The sequence below is a fragment of the Kwoniella botswanensis genome, chromosome 1 (genome assembly GCF_036426115.1).
Source record: "Kwoniella botswanensis chromosome 1, complete sequence".
Classification (NCBI taxonomy): Eukaryota; Fungi; Basidiomycota; class Tremellomycetes; order Tremellales; family Cryptococcaceae; genus Kwoniella; species Kwoniella botswanensis.
The window spans coordinates 6,902,765-6,916,571 of NC_088599.1; the positions used below are offsets into that span (position 1 = coordinate 6,902,765).

General features: G+C 46.3%; 7 protein-coding genes across 7 annotated transcripts; 3 read left to right on the plus strand and 4 right to left on the minus strand.

Annotated features, from left to right (window-relative positions):
• Positions 1-115: 115 nt before the first annotated feature.
• Positions 116-1,387, minus strand: L199_002604 (uncharacterized protein; the record flags this gene model as incomplete). Its single annotated transcript, XM_064888344.1, has 3 exons — positions 116-568; positions 653-817; positions 896-1,387. The coding sequence occupies 3 exons, from the start codon at positions 1,385-1,387 to the stop codon at positions 116-118; spliced, it is 1,110 nt and encodes a 369-aa protein (XP_064744416.1).
• Positions 1,388-2,520: 1,133 nt separating this feature from the next.
• Positions 2,521-2,973, plus strand: L199_002605 (uncharacterized protein; the record flags this gene model as incomplete). Its single annotated transcript, XM_064888345.1, has 1 exon — positions 2,521-2,973. One exon carries the CDS (start codon positions 2,521-2,523, stop codon positions 2,971-2,973), a length of 453 nt encoding a protein of 150 aa, XP_064744417.1.
• A 681-nt stretch (positions 2,974-3,654) lies between these two features.
• On the plus strand, positions 3,655-6,053 carry L199_002606 (uncharacterized protein; the record flags this gene model as incomplete). Its single annotated transcript, XM_064888346.1, has 5 exons — positions 3,655-3,949; positions 4,220-4,435; positions 4,495-4,541; positions 4,600-4,890; positions 5,022-6,053. 5 exons carry the CDS (start codon positions 3,655-3,657, stop codon positions 6,051-6,053), a joined length of 1,881 nt encoding a protein of 626 aa, XP_064744418.1.
• A 378-nt stretch (positions 6,054-6,431) lies between these two features.
• L199_002607 (uncharacterized protein) lies at positions 6,432-7,480 on the plus strand (the record flags this gene model as incomplete). The annotated part of the gene is made up of 8 exons (XM_064888347.1): positions 6,432-6,487; positions 6,567-6,641; positions 6,710-6,735; positions 6,824-6,849; positions 6,908-6,981; positions 7,068-7,082; positions 7,155-7,222; positions 7,290-7,480. The coding sequence occupies 8 exons, from the start codon at positions 6,432-6,434 to the stop codon at positions 7,478-7,480; spliced, it is 531 nt and encodes a 176-aa protein (XP_064744419.1).
• Positions 7,481-7,642: 162 nt separating this feature from the next.
• Positions 7,643-10,205, minus strand: L199_002608 (uncharacterized protein; the record flags this gene model as incomplete). Its single annotated transcript, XM_064888348.1, has 10 exons — positions 7,643-7,822; positions 7,918-8,295; positions 8,365-8,471; positions 8,540-8,925; positions 9,001-9,108; positions 9,183-9,251; positions 9,306-9,525; positions 9,587-9,891; positions 9,941-10,005; positions 10,059-10,205. 10 exons carry the CDS (start codon positions 10,203-10,205, stop codon positions 7,643-7,645), a joined length of 1,965 nt encoding a protein of 654 aa, XP_064744420.1.
• A 379-nt stretch (positions 10,206-10,584) lies between these two features.
• L199_002609 (uncharacterized protein) lies at positions 10,585-11,448 on the minus strand (the record flags this gene model as incomplete). The annotated part of the gene is made up of 3 exons (XM_064888349.1): positions 10,585-10,971; positions 11,102-11,245; positions 11,323-11,448. 3 exons carry the CDS (start codon positions 11,446-11,448, stop codon positions 10,585-10,587), a joined length of 657 nt encoding a protein of 218 aa, XP_064744421.1.
• Positions 11,449-11,827: 379 nt separating this feature from the next.
• L199_002610 (uncharacterized protein) lies at positions 11,828-13,022 on the minus strand (the record flags this gene model as incomplete). Its single annotated transcript, XM_064888350.1, has 5 exons — positions 11,828-11,945; positions 12,011-12,108; positions 12,180-12,590; positions 12,662-12,805; positions 12,882-13,022. The coding sequence occupies 5 exons, from the start codon at positions 13,020-13,022 to the stop codon at positions 11,828-11,830; spliced, it is 912 nt and encodes a 303-aa protein (XP_064744422.1).
• Positions 13,023-13,807: the final 785 nt, after the last annotated feature.

Consider the following 13,807-nt stretch of genomic DNA (forward strand, 5'->3'; position numbering starts at 1 on the left):
AATGCATCCGAATGAATGATACGCTGATCTGATTATATCAAAATACTGAAATACCCAAGGAACCTTTATTGACCTATTTCACGGCCTATTTGATACCACCTGCACTTTAACCCTCTCAAGAAGGTCCAACGAAAGGGCCCATCTGTTCTGTAACTCCCACACCGCTACCCCACTCTTCACCTACTTTCCCTCCAGTGAAATTCCCGATCCACCTGGCGTACGTCCCCGCATAACCGGGTGTCCAGACATTCGCTTCAAACACGAACACATAGAGGTCACCTTCTCTCCCTTCTCCATTAATGGTAATGTTAAATCCTTCGATATCATCCGTATTGTTAGGTCGATTAGGAGGTATCGTAACGTTATTACCGAATGGTACGACATCTACCGAATCATCTGCTACACAGGCTGAAACCACCGTTCGACCATCTTTAGATACCCATGCACCCGATTTGATCGTTCCGAAATATGTGACCATCTTGTACCATACTACACTATAATCACCTGCTCGACCATGACCCCAATACCAATGGTGAATATGTTGGTTGAAATGGACTGGTCCCCAGTTCTGCGATGAAACCAATATCTCGTCAGCTCATCTCCCTATCTGTTATACAGAATTCCACGAGTGTTTAACGATGATGTCACTTGCCTTATCGTGATAACCATTTCCAATGAATGCTACTCTCTCATTACCCACTTGCAGATCAACTACAGCTACTGCGTCACCCATGAGGTTGATCCAATTTAAGAACCAGAAACTACTTGTACTGGCTTCAGGTCCGATTTCATCACAGAGTACGAAAGGGTCTGCGGCCTACTCCCAAGCACAAGCATAATTTATCAACCTCTGACTCTTATATGATGGTCGTAGCATGAAGATAGGGGGATTTACCGAAATCAGAGTAACAGTCCCACTAACGTTATATCTCCCCAAATCCACTTTCAGATCATATTTTCCCAAATCCGGCTTCCCAACCCAGATAAAATCCCCATCTCCAATTACCCCACTCGATCCATCCCCTTTGGTCGAGACGTACATGATACTCTTCGGACCGTATTCGACGAGTTGATTGAAAATCTCTCCTTCAGGAGTGACGATTTGAAGTAAGAATTGAGGATGGTGTGTTCCTACGATCGGACCTGAGAAAGGGATGAGTACGACGGATGATCGACCGTCCGCACTGACCGCGTCGAAATACCACCATTCGTATGTGGTCGAATTTTGAGATGGAATGTAAGGTCGATCGTAGGCTCCGCATCCTACATTCGTGTCGACTTGGACGGTAGAGATGACGCTGTTGGGAAGAAGGTAGTTGCGAGGTGGCTTAGCGAGGATCGTGAAAGGGAGAAGAACGAGAGGGAGGATGAGGGATGGTAGAAGCATGTTGGAATATCGAGCTGATGTAAAGATTGGCTGCGTTAATCGTGAAGAGAAAGAACAGGAAAAGATGAGGATGAGAAGGAGAATGAGAACGAGAATGTAGATATGCCTGTGGGTCAAATGCGAGTGAGTGATTGCTGATTGATGAATTGCAACGTGTGTCTGTCTTCGTCACTACCATGCTTCTTTCCGTCGTGTATACTCGTACCTCCATCATCGGTCAATCGGCCATCAATGTCAGTAACAACACCCACACAGTCAGATCGTCGTACTACTCCAATAAACATGATCAAAATGGAATCGACCTATGCTTGATCAAATTGTGTGTGCGCGTCGTTGATCGATGTGGACGGCTTCATATACTCCATACGAACAGGTAGAAAGACTAGAAAAGCAACACAGTTGAAAGAGAAAGATGTCCACTCACTTGATATCGGATGAATCCATTCCCTCGGCCGGAAGTGAAAGGGTCGGATAAGATAAGGATCACATGATCAGACTCAGTCACTCACCTCCGAGATCATTGCGTCATGTTCGTCATACTCCCACACCGCAATTTCCTCAATCACAGCATGATTGAGTCAAGTACCTTCAAGGTACCTACCCGTATAGCTGCATCGTCGCTCCCAGCGACACCCAGGTGATCAAATCCTTCATCACTACTCAACCCACCTGACCTTCCAATAGAGACTCGTTCGGATACGCCCGCCGTGTTGGGGCCTATCTGAAGTGTGGATATGCCTATGCCGAAACTCAAACATGTTTAGCGTCTGTGCGACTCACGGTTTGTAACCGGATAACGGTAGATTCAGGTTTAGACTCATCTCAGATGAACGCCCTAGGCGGTTGACCGAACTGTCTCCTCTGGCTACATGCACATTGCGGCCATGCGACTCATACGATGCAACGGAGAGGTGAAGATCACATGGGGTTTCTCATCGTCAATATCGATGCGGGATACTCACCCCGATCTCAAGATCGAGGCCAAGGATCCTATGATCTTATCAATAATCTATATATGAACACATCTGCTGACAGGGGTCTACCCCACATACGTAGCTAACACACAACTCTTCTACCTATCACCAGAAACTCATTCCTCCCATCACATCCATCGACTAATAACTCCAAGTATCATGACAACAGCCTGGTCTTGCCCCAACCTTCCCTCAGAGGGTACGGACAGCATATGCTGCTTCGCCAATTCCACCTGTGCAGAATACGTGTGTGGCCACTTCGGCTCGAATATCACGATAGATACTTCCGGAGGGTTATTGATGCACAACTGTCTCGTATCTAACGGCACCGAGGCTACGGAATTATATAATAATCCACCTGCCAATGGGACTTGTTCGTTCAATACGCCAGGCAATGGGTGTGTCATCCGTACAATTGCGAATGAATCCACCACCACATCCGGCTCTGCATCTGCCTCTGCCACCACCTCCGCTCCGGCTGCTCTAGGTAGTGCAAGCGCAAGTGCAAGTGGAACTTCTTCAGCTGGTGTAGCTCAACTGGGAGGTATAAACCAGATGGTACTATTGGGTATTGTAGGCATGACCTGGGTGATCAAGAGGGTTTGCCATTGAGCTGTGATTGTGAGTATCACTCTGAACTGAAGATTACAGCGCTGATCTTATATGTGAATATCATCCGTTTGCTCCTGTTGACCATCATAGTGAATGACCGACGAGGAGAGAATGTGTAGGAAAGGCTCAGAAAGATGCGATATGCTCGAAGGTTTGTAGATCTGAACGTAAAGAAAGGCAACATGTATCTACAGTATGTGAGACTGTAAGCTATGAGATGTGATGGGGAAGAGGGAAAATCTGTCTTGAGAGTCGGACGGACTCACGCACAGAGAGATTCTCGGCGACCGGAGAGATGGTGATGTGGTGAAGAATCATGAGATACTTCGGCTGTGCATGTCAGTCACCTATTGTTACATTTATTGCTATTCATGAGTGCTGTCATACTGCATGCCTGACAGTTTCATCACACCTGGAACGACATAGCAATCTGCTATGCAAATAGAGATGATGATGATGAAAAGGAAGGAATGCACAGCTTCATCCTTGATGCCGGATATTCCGTCGGAAGCTGCGGAGACAAAATAAACACCAGAACATGACGTGGGCACGTTTAAAAGAACTCGGATTCACATCAATCATCATCCACATCAACATCATATTTGAACTCGTAAAGGACGAGCCAAGCGAAGATCTGAGAGATCATCGAATTCCCGAATACACTCAACACACTACAGCACCATGTCATTCGACCCACCACCTCGCCGTACGCCCGCCGCCTCGGCACCTTCCACCCGACCCACCACCCCCTCTGCGTCTGACCCCTCGACACCCACATGGAAAGACAAGGTCAAAGCCCGGGGAGCAGTATGGGGTAAGAAAGCGATGGACAAAGGTGTCAAGATCTCTGATAATATCGGTGGGAGGGTGAATGACATAGCAGAGAAGAGATTCGGTACGGAAGCGTTTTGGCCTGTAACGGGTGACTTTCCCAAGGAGATGGACAAGTGTGCGAGGATATTAAGAGCTTTCACTGGTGAGTGGGGATTATTGACTTGCACCTGGCACTTGTCAGATGCACCACATGGCTCTGAATTTGGGGAGAGATCATCCTTTTCTCTTCCTTCATCTCAACATTGCCTTATCTCTCTCGTATCAGAGGCAATCCTTCCTGTATTCCCCACCTCGTCTGTACCAGATGTGTTCACTCCTTGCTCTGTTTGCTATAACACTCTCGTATGCACGAGAAATCCTTCCCACATAGTCTTCTGTCACTGCTCGTTCACCCGCTGACGTGTCCGCACAGTCGACGGAATAGTCACCGAGGAGAAAGAGAAGCCCGACCCATCTTCACCTGACGACACTAAGAAGAAGAAGAAAGTCAAGGTCATCCGTAAGATCCCACCGTCAGTAATAGCTTCTGCGAAAGGTCTGGCGATATTCACTTCGATGAGAACGGGCTTCGCACCGTTCGGAGGTGCAGGTGGCGCAGGGGTGGTTGTGGCGAAATTACCTGACGGATGTGAGCACGGCTGTCCCGATTAGGTATTATTGGATATTGACGCTACATGCTTAATGCAGCATGGTCTGCTCCTGCAAGTATATCGCCCAACAACTTATCAGCCGGGGTCAGTCTTCCCTCTCTGCATGTCCTTGGCTGGCCGCAGTCACTGATGATCCTTATAGTTCCTTATCGGAGTTGATGTCTACGACTGTGTCCTCGTCATCCGTACTCAAGAAGCCTTAGACTCATTCAAAACCCACAAGGTAACACTGGGAGCGGAACTGGCCGTAGCTGCTGGACCGTACGGTGCGGGTGCAGCCGTAGAAGCAGGCAAAGAACGTGCACCCTTGTTTAGTTATGTCAAAAGTAGAGGTGTGTATGCCGGTGTAGAAGTGGTCGGGCAGGTGTTCGTAGAGAGATTCGATGAGAATGGAATGATGTATCACTGGCCAGGAGTCAAAGCCGGAGATATTGTGAGTGAACTGTCCGGCATCATCCCTCAATATACAGCCACACTTCACATCTTTCAATCTTATTGATCTCCTTCGTCATTGTTGGTGAAGACATGTCTGGGACAAGTGACTGATTCCATATATCTGTTCAGCTATCCGGCAAAGTCAAAGTCCCCATTGAGGCAGCCTCTCTTCAGTCAGCTCTGAAAGATGCCGAGACCGGGCGAGCTCAATCGCTCAAAGGGGATTCGCTAGATATAGTCGTCCAGGAGTCAACCGATCTACAATTGAACGAAGGTGAAACACTCAAATTACCACCTACACCAGATCAGACCGACGGCCACGAACATGAGAGTGACCCCGAAACGGAAAGGATCCATCATGCGATTCAAGCCGGAAGTCATAATCCCTCAAGAACCAATTCACCTCCACTACCACTTGTCGCTCCTGTCCCACAACATGCCGGAGGAATGACGAAAGGTAAAGGCGGTAGACTAGTTCCTCCACCTTTACCTGGTAGGAATCCCAATAGACCCAATCTCGAGCACTTACAACATTCTTCTCAATCGCGTTATTCCGATGCGATGGATGGTCAAGATATGGTCGATTCACCCTCCTCCATACGGTATGATGCCCCATCTGGGCTACCGCCTGACCATCTTCTACCTCCTGCTCGTATCGAATCACATCACCCTTCTCCACTTGGCGCACCACCACCTCCCTCAGCGACGTCCACTCTCGTACCGGGATATGACGATGCTCCGCCTCGAGCGGAGACAGAAGAATTCCCCCCTGCTTATTCGGATGATATAGGTGTGGTGGCAGGATCAACTACAGCTTATCCACAAGAGAAGAAGGCTCCCTTGGAGAGTGGACTGGTTCCTCCCGATGCGATGGGGTCGGATGGTCAGCCGATGTCAGAGAGTGAAAGGAGAGAATGGGAAGAGTTTTTGAGCTCAGGAGGGGATAATCATGCAAGTTCTGGACCATCAGCATCTGCAGGGGGTGTCCAAGGACTGACGACTAGTATGGAGGATCATCATTTGTACGAAAATAATGATAGGCGCAGACACGAAGAGAGGGAAGAGAGTCTACAAAACCCTTATGGTGACGAAGAGGAGGGCGGTTCAGGTAAAGGTAAGGGAAAACAGGAGAGGGAAGATAGCCTGCAAAACCCTTTTTGATAGAATTTGAATCTATAGATAGCGAGAGTTTGGACAAGATATGGCCTGTGTGTATTTGTATATAGAGAAAATATGGCTCAGGGATGTATATTGGTACAACAATTGTCCTTCTTAGTCGATTTATCGCTAATATGGCAAAGAGGGGATCACCGTAAATAGCCCTATCTACATATCTACCCTGAAGCTCAACTTCCTACAATAACCGATCGAGCGAGGAGAATGACGTCCGACTTGCCTACGAATGCTTTCAACTTCTTCAGATGTACACACATACATACGGTGGTATTCATATGCCAGGAATGCTCGTTCTCCTTAAGTAATATTTCAATTGAATAGTCATATCTCAGATAGCTAGAGTACCAGTACAGACTTGGGGATATGATCCACCCGGAAGGTAATCAAGCTGTCCAAGAGCAGTGGAAGAAGGATATTGGGTGAGTGATCTATCTTGAATGGGAATGTCATACAACAGATTGTCAAGTTGGTGCTGACCGCGGAATTTCCTAATGATAGAGACCTACATCTGCTCTACGATTACGATGCTAAGAATCCGGAGACGGGCGCACCCGAGAAATGGCGATATGAGATGTGAGCGAGCCGCTGTATTCATGAGCATGCGAATGAGCTTCGGAGCTGACAGGAAGATGTCGTTGTAGGTGGTTCTCTCATGAAGATCGAATAAGTGAGTGAAGACATATTCAATACATTTCGAAACGAGTGACGAAATAAGCTCATATTCACCTCCTCTTTGACCGCTCCAACCTCCTCAGCATATGCGATACACGGTGGACCCATGGTGAGTCTCCTCTGGTTACGATTGGGAGATAGATTATTGAAAGGAAGGATGGATACAGGCTGGAAGGTATAATTACCAAAAAGCAGATTATCAATGTATTCGACCCGGGGAACTATGGCAATGCAACTGGTTGTAAGTAGGGCTTACTCTTCTATCTTATTGAAACTGATTTTGCTGATAAGTATGGATTGTATTGTATTGGATTGAATATCAAATAGGGAAGAGACTGGAACGTAGGTTACACTGTTAAACTTGATTATAATGGTTTATGTCGATCGTACTAACCTGGTCAACATATTATGTAGTATCGTTTCGTTGGTCTACGATATCCCCAATAAGAAGATCACCACCCTCTTAGCATTCTCGATTGGACGTGAGTCTCACTTCCACTTATCTAACTAAGGAAACTGTCCAAATAACGTAGCATTCTCCTGTCACAGATTGGTCCAAACCGGAATCTGCACATGGGGATAAACGTAACTCAGAAGATTTCGAGCGATGGCGTGGACTAGCCAAAATTGGGGACTCTCAAACTGCCAGATTCCTATTGAATGATCAGGCTGATATAGTCGAGGAATTCAGAGGTAAAGGAGACTTGCAACCTATCGATCCGAGTTGGCCTACTCTTTAGTCAATGTTTTGCACCATAAACTGGTGTATGGTTTAGTCCCTTAAGATCAAGGTGGGATATGATCATAGGAGTACATATACGCATCGTATCAAGATCTACTATACAACAAAACAGACATATGATGTATACTGAGAATCAGGCGAGCTTTGTGAACTAACTGTTCTACCCAGTTGCACTCAGCCTTTCGGGTTCTTCCGAATCTTCAATCTCCTGAGCAGTGATATTAACCCCATCTTCATCTTCTATAGCCTGTAAGAAGCCCATCCGCTGGCCTCGGGAGAAATACAACGCAGGTTCTTGCTGTTTGATGACAGCTTCGGTGATCAGGCAGTATCTGACCGACTGATCGAGGAAGTGCTTTATTAGCCATCTTCATATATGAAATTCACTGCGGAGTCATCTGGGACACAGTGTGAATGAAGCAGGGGCACACTCACCGATCCAGGAACTTCAAACATCGCATCACCCAATCTCTCTTCCATAATACTCCTCAATCCTCTCGCACCACCACCTCTTTCCAAACCCTTCCTCGCAATCTCCTTGATCGCTTTATCCGTAAATCTCAATTGTGATCCGTATTTCTCGAATAACGCTTGATACTGCTTTATCAGAGCGTTGCGGGGCTCGACGAGGATTCGTATCATATCTTCTAATGTAAGAGGAGACAACACTGAAATCACTGGTAATCTACCTAGGAATTCGGGTATTAATCCGTATGTTGTTAGATCAGGTGTCGAGAGACCTGTCAAAGGGAGGGTTGAGGTGGAGACGGGAGTAGAAGGTGTTTTAGGCAAAGGGGCACCAAATCCTATTGACTGTTCAATCTGTCAGCCTATCTGTACATGGTGGCTATTTCTCTCCATGAAAAATGTGTATGGACTTACCCCTTTGCCTAATCGTCTATTTACAATTTGATCTAGCCCCACAAACGCTCCAGATAGAACGAAGAGGATGTTCGATGTATCAACCACAAAAGTCTCTCCTTTTCCTCCTGAGCATCCCAACAAACAATCAATATGAATCAGCTTCGCCTGATCACCCCTGCGGCGAGACACTTACCAGGAGATCCACCACCACTACTGAATCCTGGTAATCCCTCTCTGACAGATTTCTTTCCTCCCAAACCTCTATTCATTGGGTTATTCGGATCCCATCCTGGCGGATCACCGTAGGCAGCTTTCGATTCTGCTTTTGGCCCTAAAGTAGTCCCAGGTGAGCTTGGTCCGGCCCCACCAAGATGGTTGGATGAGCTGGGTGGACTAGGTGGCGTTGAAGATATAGCTGGACCTTTGGCTTGTAATGTTAATGTGGTACCTTCCAATAATCGTAATAGAGCTTGTTGGACTCCTTCTCCTCCTACATCCCTTGCTCCACCCCATGAGCCAAAGTCGCCCCCGCCCCTTCGAGCGAGCTTGTCAATCTCGTCGATGTGGATAATACCGAGTCTGCATATGAGCATGGAAATCAGCATGAGTATCAAATTTGTCAATGCCGTCTGTCAAGAACACAGACAAACTCACTCTGCTCGGTTCACATCATATTCTGCATTCTGCAATAACCTTAACACGCAGTTCTCTACATCTTCTCCTACATATCCCGCTTGAGTATAAGTGGTAGCGTCGCATGAGCTAGGAGTATCGTCCTAGTACATCAGCATCTATTCTATCCCTGCGTCATTAGTCGATATGAGCCGGTCACTCACGCGAACGGGACATCTAGTATTTTTGCCAACGTTCTAGCCATCAGGGTCTTACCTGTTCCAGTGGGACCACTGCAGAAGATTATGATGAGTCATATTGAATAAAACACAGAAGATATCACTCACACCATCAAAACGTTGCTCTTCTCAATCGCCACCTCTTCTTGAGGCTCGATTGATCCTGGTACTTCCTCTTCTGCGAAACTCGATGATCTAGATTCCACCTCAATTCCAATCGTCTCCTTCTTTTTTCTACCTCCTTGATCGTTCTTGCGCTTCTTCATTGTCTGACCTAATAGAGACGGTAAGGGCGGAGGAGGCTTTGCACTGAAATATCCATCTCGAGCTATTGATTTCTCCTGTCAGCCTATGACACTCTCTTACTCTCGAAAAGATAGCAGGCTCACCCCATTGCCCCTCTCTTGATCGGAGTGTGAGCAAATCATGTGTTAGGGTGGGATCCGTCCCATCTGCACCTGTCACCTTGGTAGCGTCCCGTTCGATCTGACTGCCTGCTCTACTTGGATCCCACGTCATCGGGTCCAGGTCGTCCCGCCGATTAGGTCGGTCCCATACTGGTCGGGTGGATGTGGACGTCGAACTGGGAGGATCAAGGATGATAGGTGGAGACTGTCTTGGTGGCGGAGGGGGAGGGGGGGGGGATTCACGAGGAGGTAGACGAGGGGATATACGATGATAATGATTGAACACGCTATATCAACTGTCAGTATAGATATTGCCTGGAGGGAAGATGTGCTTACGCAACAGACAGTGTCCTCTTGGCTTTCTCCTGACCTACGACATACTTCGACAGGTGATTGTACAGCTACAACGCGGTCAGTAACAGTCCGACTGAATGAAACAAAAGATCGCACTCACATCTCGAGGGGAACGTACACTCCATCCTGTGAAGGGGGCATCTTCCTCCACAGCTCTTGTGGCAGATGATGTATATCTAACGTACAGACGGATAGATCCTGGAGGTCTAGCTCGACTCAGCCTCAGTATATGAGTGTGGGAGTACATGTTTATCTGGTCAAGTCAGTGAGATGGAGAGAAAGGAGGATTCAATGATTGCTGATGAGTCGATTTGAAGTTGAGAGTGAGAGTGGAGGTCACGTAACCATGGCGCTGCGCCCGGTTATCACGGTAACAGTAGCGATGAGGACAGGGATGATGACGAGCAGGACCAATGCAATGACCAGTCAAAGACAGACTAACATGTATACATACACCACTTATATAGCCCAGAATTGTGCAGAAGGGAGTTGTAACTTATTATATGAGCCCAGAAGGCAGTTAGCCTCGAAGCTAACAAATGTACAGACCTTCTATCAAAAATCAATGACATATACAAATTATCCATCTAATGTCCAGTCCCTCAAGGACTGAATCCTTACGCTATTTACAGAGCTCCATAATACTTATTCGGTCTACCTTCCCCCTTCTCCACTTTCTCCACCTGCTGTTTACCCAACCTCTGCGGTTTCGATTTCTTCCCTGCCGTACCCTTCCTTCTATTCCCCTTGGAAGATGGGTTGGAGTAACCATAAAAGGTACCCTCACCGCATATCATCGGATTGTAAGATATAGGCATTCCACCACATCTACATTCGTATGTCGTTTTGACCCATTGGGGGGCAATGGCAATGTAATCCGCTTCAGGACAAAGGTCGAAGCATTCTGACATCGTACCGACTATCGTACTAGTTGCTTTGACCAATTTTGTGGACGACAGTTCGATGGTTTTGGCGCAAAGGTGGAATTGTAATGGAACGTGTATTTTGGTCACCTATACATAACAAAAAGAACATAAGTAATCGTCAATTCATGAGAGTCCCCATGATTAACAAGCCAATATGTTTGTCAACCATGAGGGAGTGCATTCACACAAGGAAAGTAATCCTTCTTATTCTACTCACCTCACGATCATAAGGTAGACATTTCCCATATTCATCTTGAGCGACATTATACATGAACGTCTTGGGTGGTGAATTCCCACATTGACAATCCGTTTCGAAAGCTGACCAGAAAGCGTATTCGTATCCTTGATTTTTACATGTACTCTGCGCGACGAAAAGCAGTACACCACTGTGTTTAGCATCCTGAGCGGTTAAAACGTTTGGAGCTCGACTCGACTTACCTGACAATCACCCTCGATCTCCACTTCGTTGGTATCGCTAGGCATATTATCCACGCATCCTATGAAGGATTGTGCACGGACGAGCGTGACTAACGCGATAAAATTCAAGAGTTGTTTCACCAACATTGTACTGAATCTCTGATAGGGTCGAAGTTGGAACAATGAACCTGGTATTGAATTGATAGTCGACGGTGGAAAATATACAGTTAGTACATTCAAGAACATCAAGGTTACTCACAGAGCAATGGTGTATGCCTGGGGAGAAGAGGTGAGGTGATCTACCGTACTGATAGCGTGAGACAACTTTCCAGGTGTAGCTCAGGGTTCTTTAGGCTTATTTTCGGTTTCCATTCCTTCTCTTTACGCGTATCGCATCCAAATGTACGTTAACTTGGTTGACTCTCTCGGAATGCCAGTTGCTTGCTCATCATGATCTTCTATAATATCAACGGAAGTGATTCAGGCTGCACATATAGTGTCCATTTGATATCTATCTATCGATTTACTACCTCTTCACACATGCCCCATTCTTCCAATACCAATCTTTCTTACAGCCGTATACCTCGCATTGGCCTTCGTAGCAAGTGGATGCTCCGAGGCTTACTCCTGGCAGAGTCGTGCAACTGGGATCAAGAGTTGATCAGCGGTCATCATTCGTCAAGCACAGAATGGAGAAGTATAAGCTCACTCTACACCCCTTCCCTTGGATCTACCCATGAGGCTCTCCCCGAACTTGGCATGGACGCATCCTCCGCAAGATTCAAGTTCCACATCGGTATTAATGCACTAAACGTTAACCCAGCGAAGCAAGTCAGTCTGATCATGCTGTATGGCAATCCATGAAAAGATGAACTCACCTCGTAGGCATCCTCAACACCTGGGACATTACAAGCAGTCAATCCCTTGGGGCATTTCGGCGCCTTACCAGCAGCCGCCATCTTCCTTTGTCTTATCAATTCCCTTCTCTCGTTCAATCGTCTTCTACCAACCACCTCCGAAGGGGATTCACCTGCAACTTGATAGATGTATTCGCTATTCGCATCGCATACTTGTGGAGTATATTGAAATTCACCTTGATCGTTACCGCAGAAACAAGAGAAATACTGCGTTTCAGGATTAGGTCTTGCCACGGCAAAAGTATACGATTGACAATTATCGAAACATTCTTGGATTGTTTGGAATTGCAATGTTTCTGTTTGATCGAAAAATACTTCACCGTTTGGGCCGGTACAGTCTAAATGATCGAATCGACTAGATGTCCTTTGTGTCTATATATGTAATATGTTATCGACTGTCAGTCCACGGAAGTAAGACTAAAGAAGGAAACACGGGGACATACGAGGTATCCACTCGTACATGATGAATCGGTCGATCCAGAATCGATATAATCTAGAGGTAAAGCAGGTGAATTACTGCACCCACAATCCCCTTGGCCGCCGAAATTCGTAAATGAATACGCGAATCCTTGACCGGTACATGTAGCCTAATAGGAGGTACAGTATAATGTTGAGGTGATCAGTCAGTGACCTGTTATATCGGAAGATATATAGGAGACTTACTAAGCAGGTTGAGCCCTCATCAATGTCGTAGGCAAAATCGCCTTCGGAGTAAGAATCTACACAACCCAAATATGGCTGAGCGGCCAGAACGATACGTGATGATAATATAATGTAAAGAACGTGTTTGTTTATGGTGATCATGTTGATCAACTAGATGAGAATAGAGTGAAAGAGCGGGACTGCTTCTAAGGATAGGTAGAAGATGGGAGGTAGGAATTTGCAGAAGAGAAAATGGAAATGGGTCGATGATTAGTAAACATTGCTCAGGTTATCTGACCACATTCCAGTATATATACCTTCTGGATTCCATACCTCAGCATGAACCAATGGATCTGTCATTCACGTACTCGCCATCCATCACGTCTATTGAAAACGGGGTAGAGAAAGGCTTTTTCGTGCTATCGCAAGTGATATTCATGAGTGAAGGTGAGGGAACGAATTACTCGAGGTATTCAAGACATGATGAACATGATTGTTGAGATATATCAATAATCTTGAAGTGGTGGTAGGAGTTTGCCAGGATGATCTGAATGACTTTGAGTAGATGAGTACTCAGCAAAGGTCCAGGTCTCATCTCTCTTGTGGCACATTCACCTTGAGAAGAGATAGAGTAAGAGTTTGTCCATTCAAATCGCTTTTCTGGAATCACATTCCAGATTACCTTTCCACACCGCGACGGGCACCAAGTTGAATTATCGGCAGCACGCAAGGCACAGCAAAGGCTTGTAATGTTCTCGAAACTGATAAAATGCTCATATGTATGTACGCAATTTTCATACGAATAACAGGTCAACAGCACTGGAGAAGATGGCATCAGCGAAAGCAAGTTTGAAAAATGGCTGCAATTCCGGTATCGTTCAAATGGCATCGGAAACATGATTGCTGAATTGTGGTCTTTTTCTCGATGTGTAAAGGTCCATGAGGAA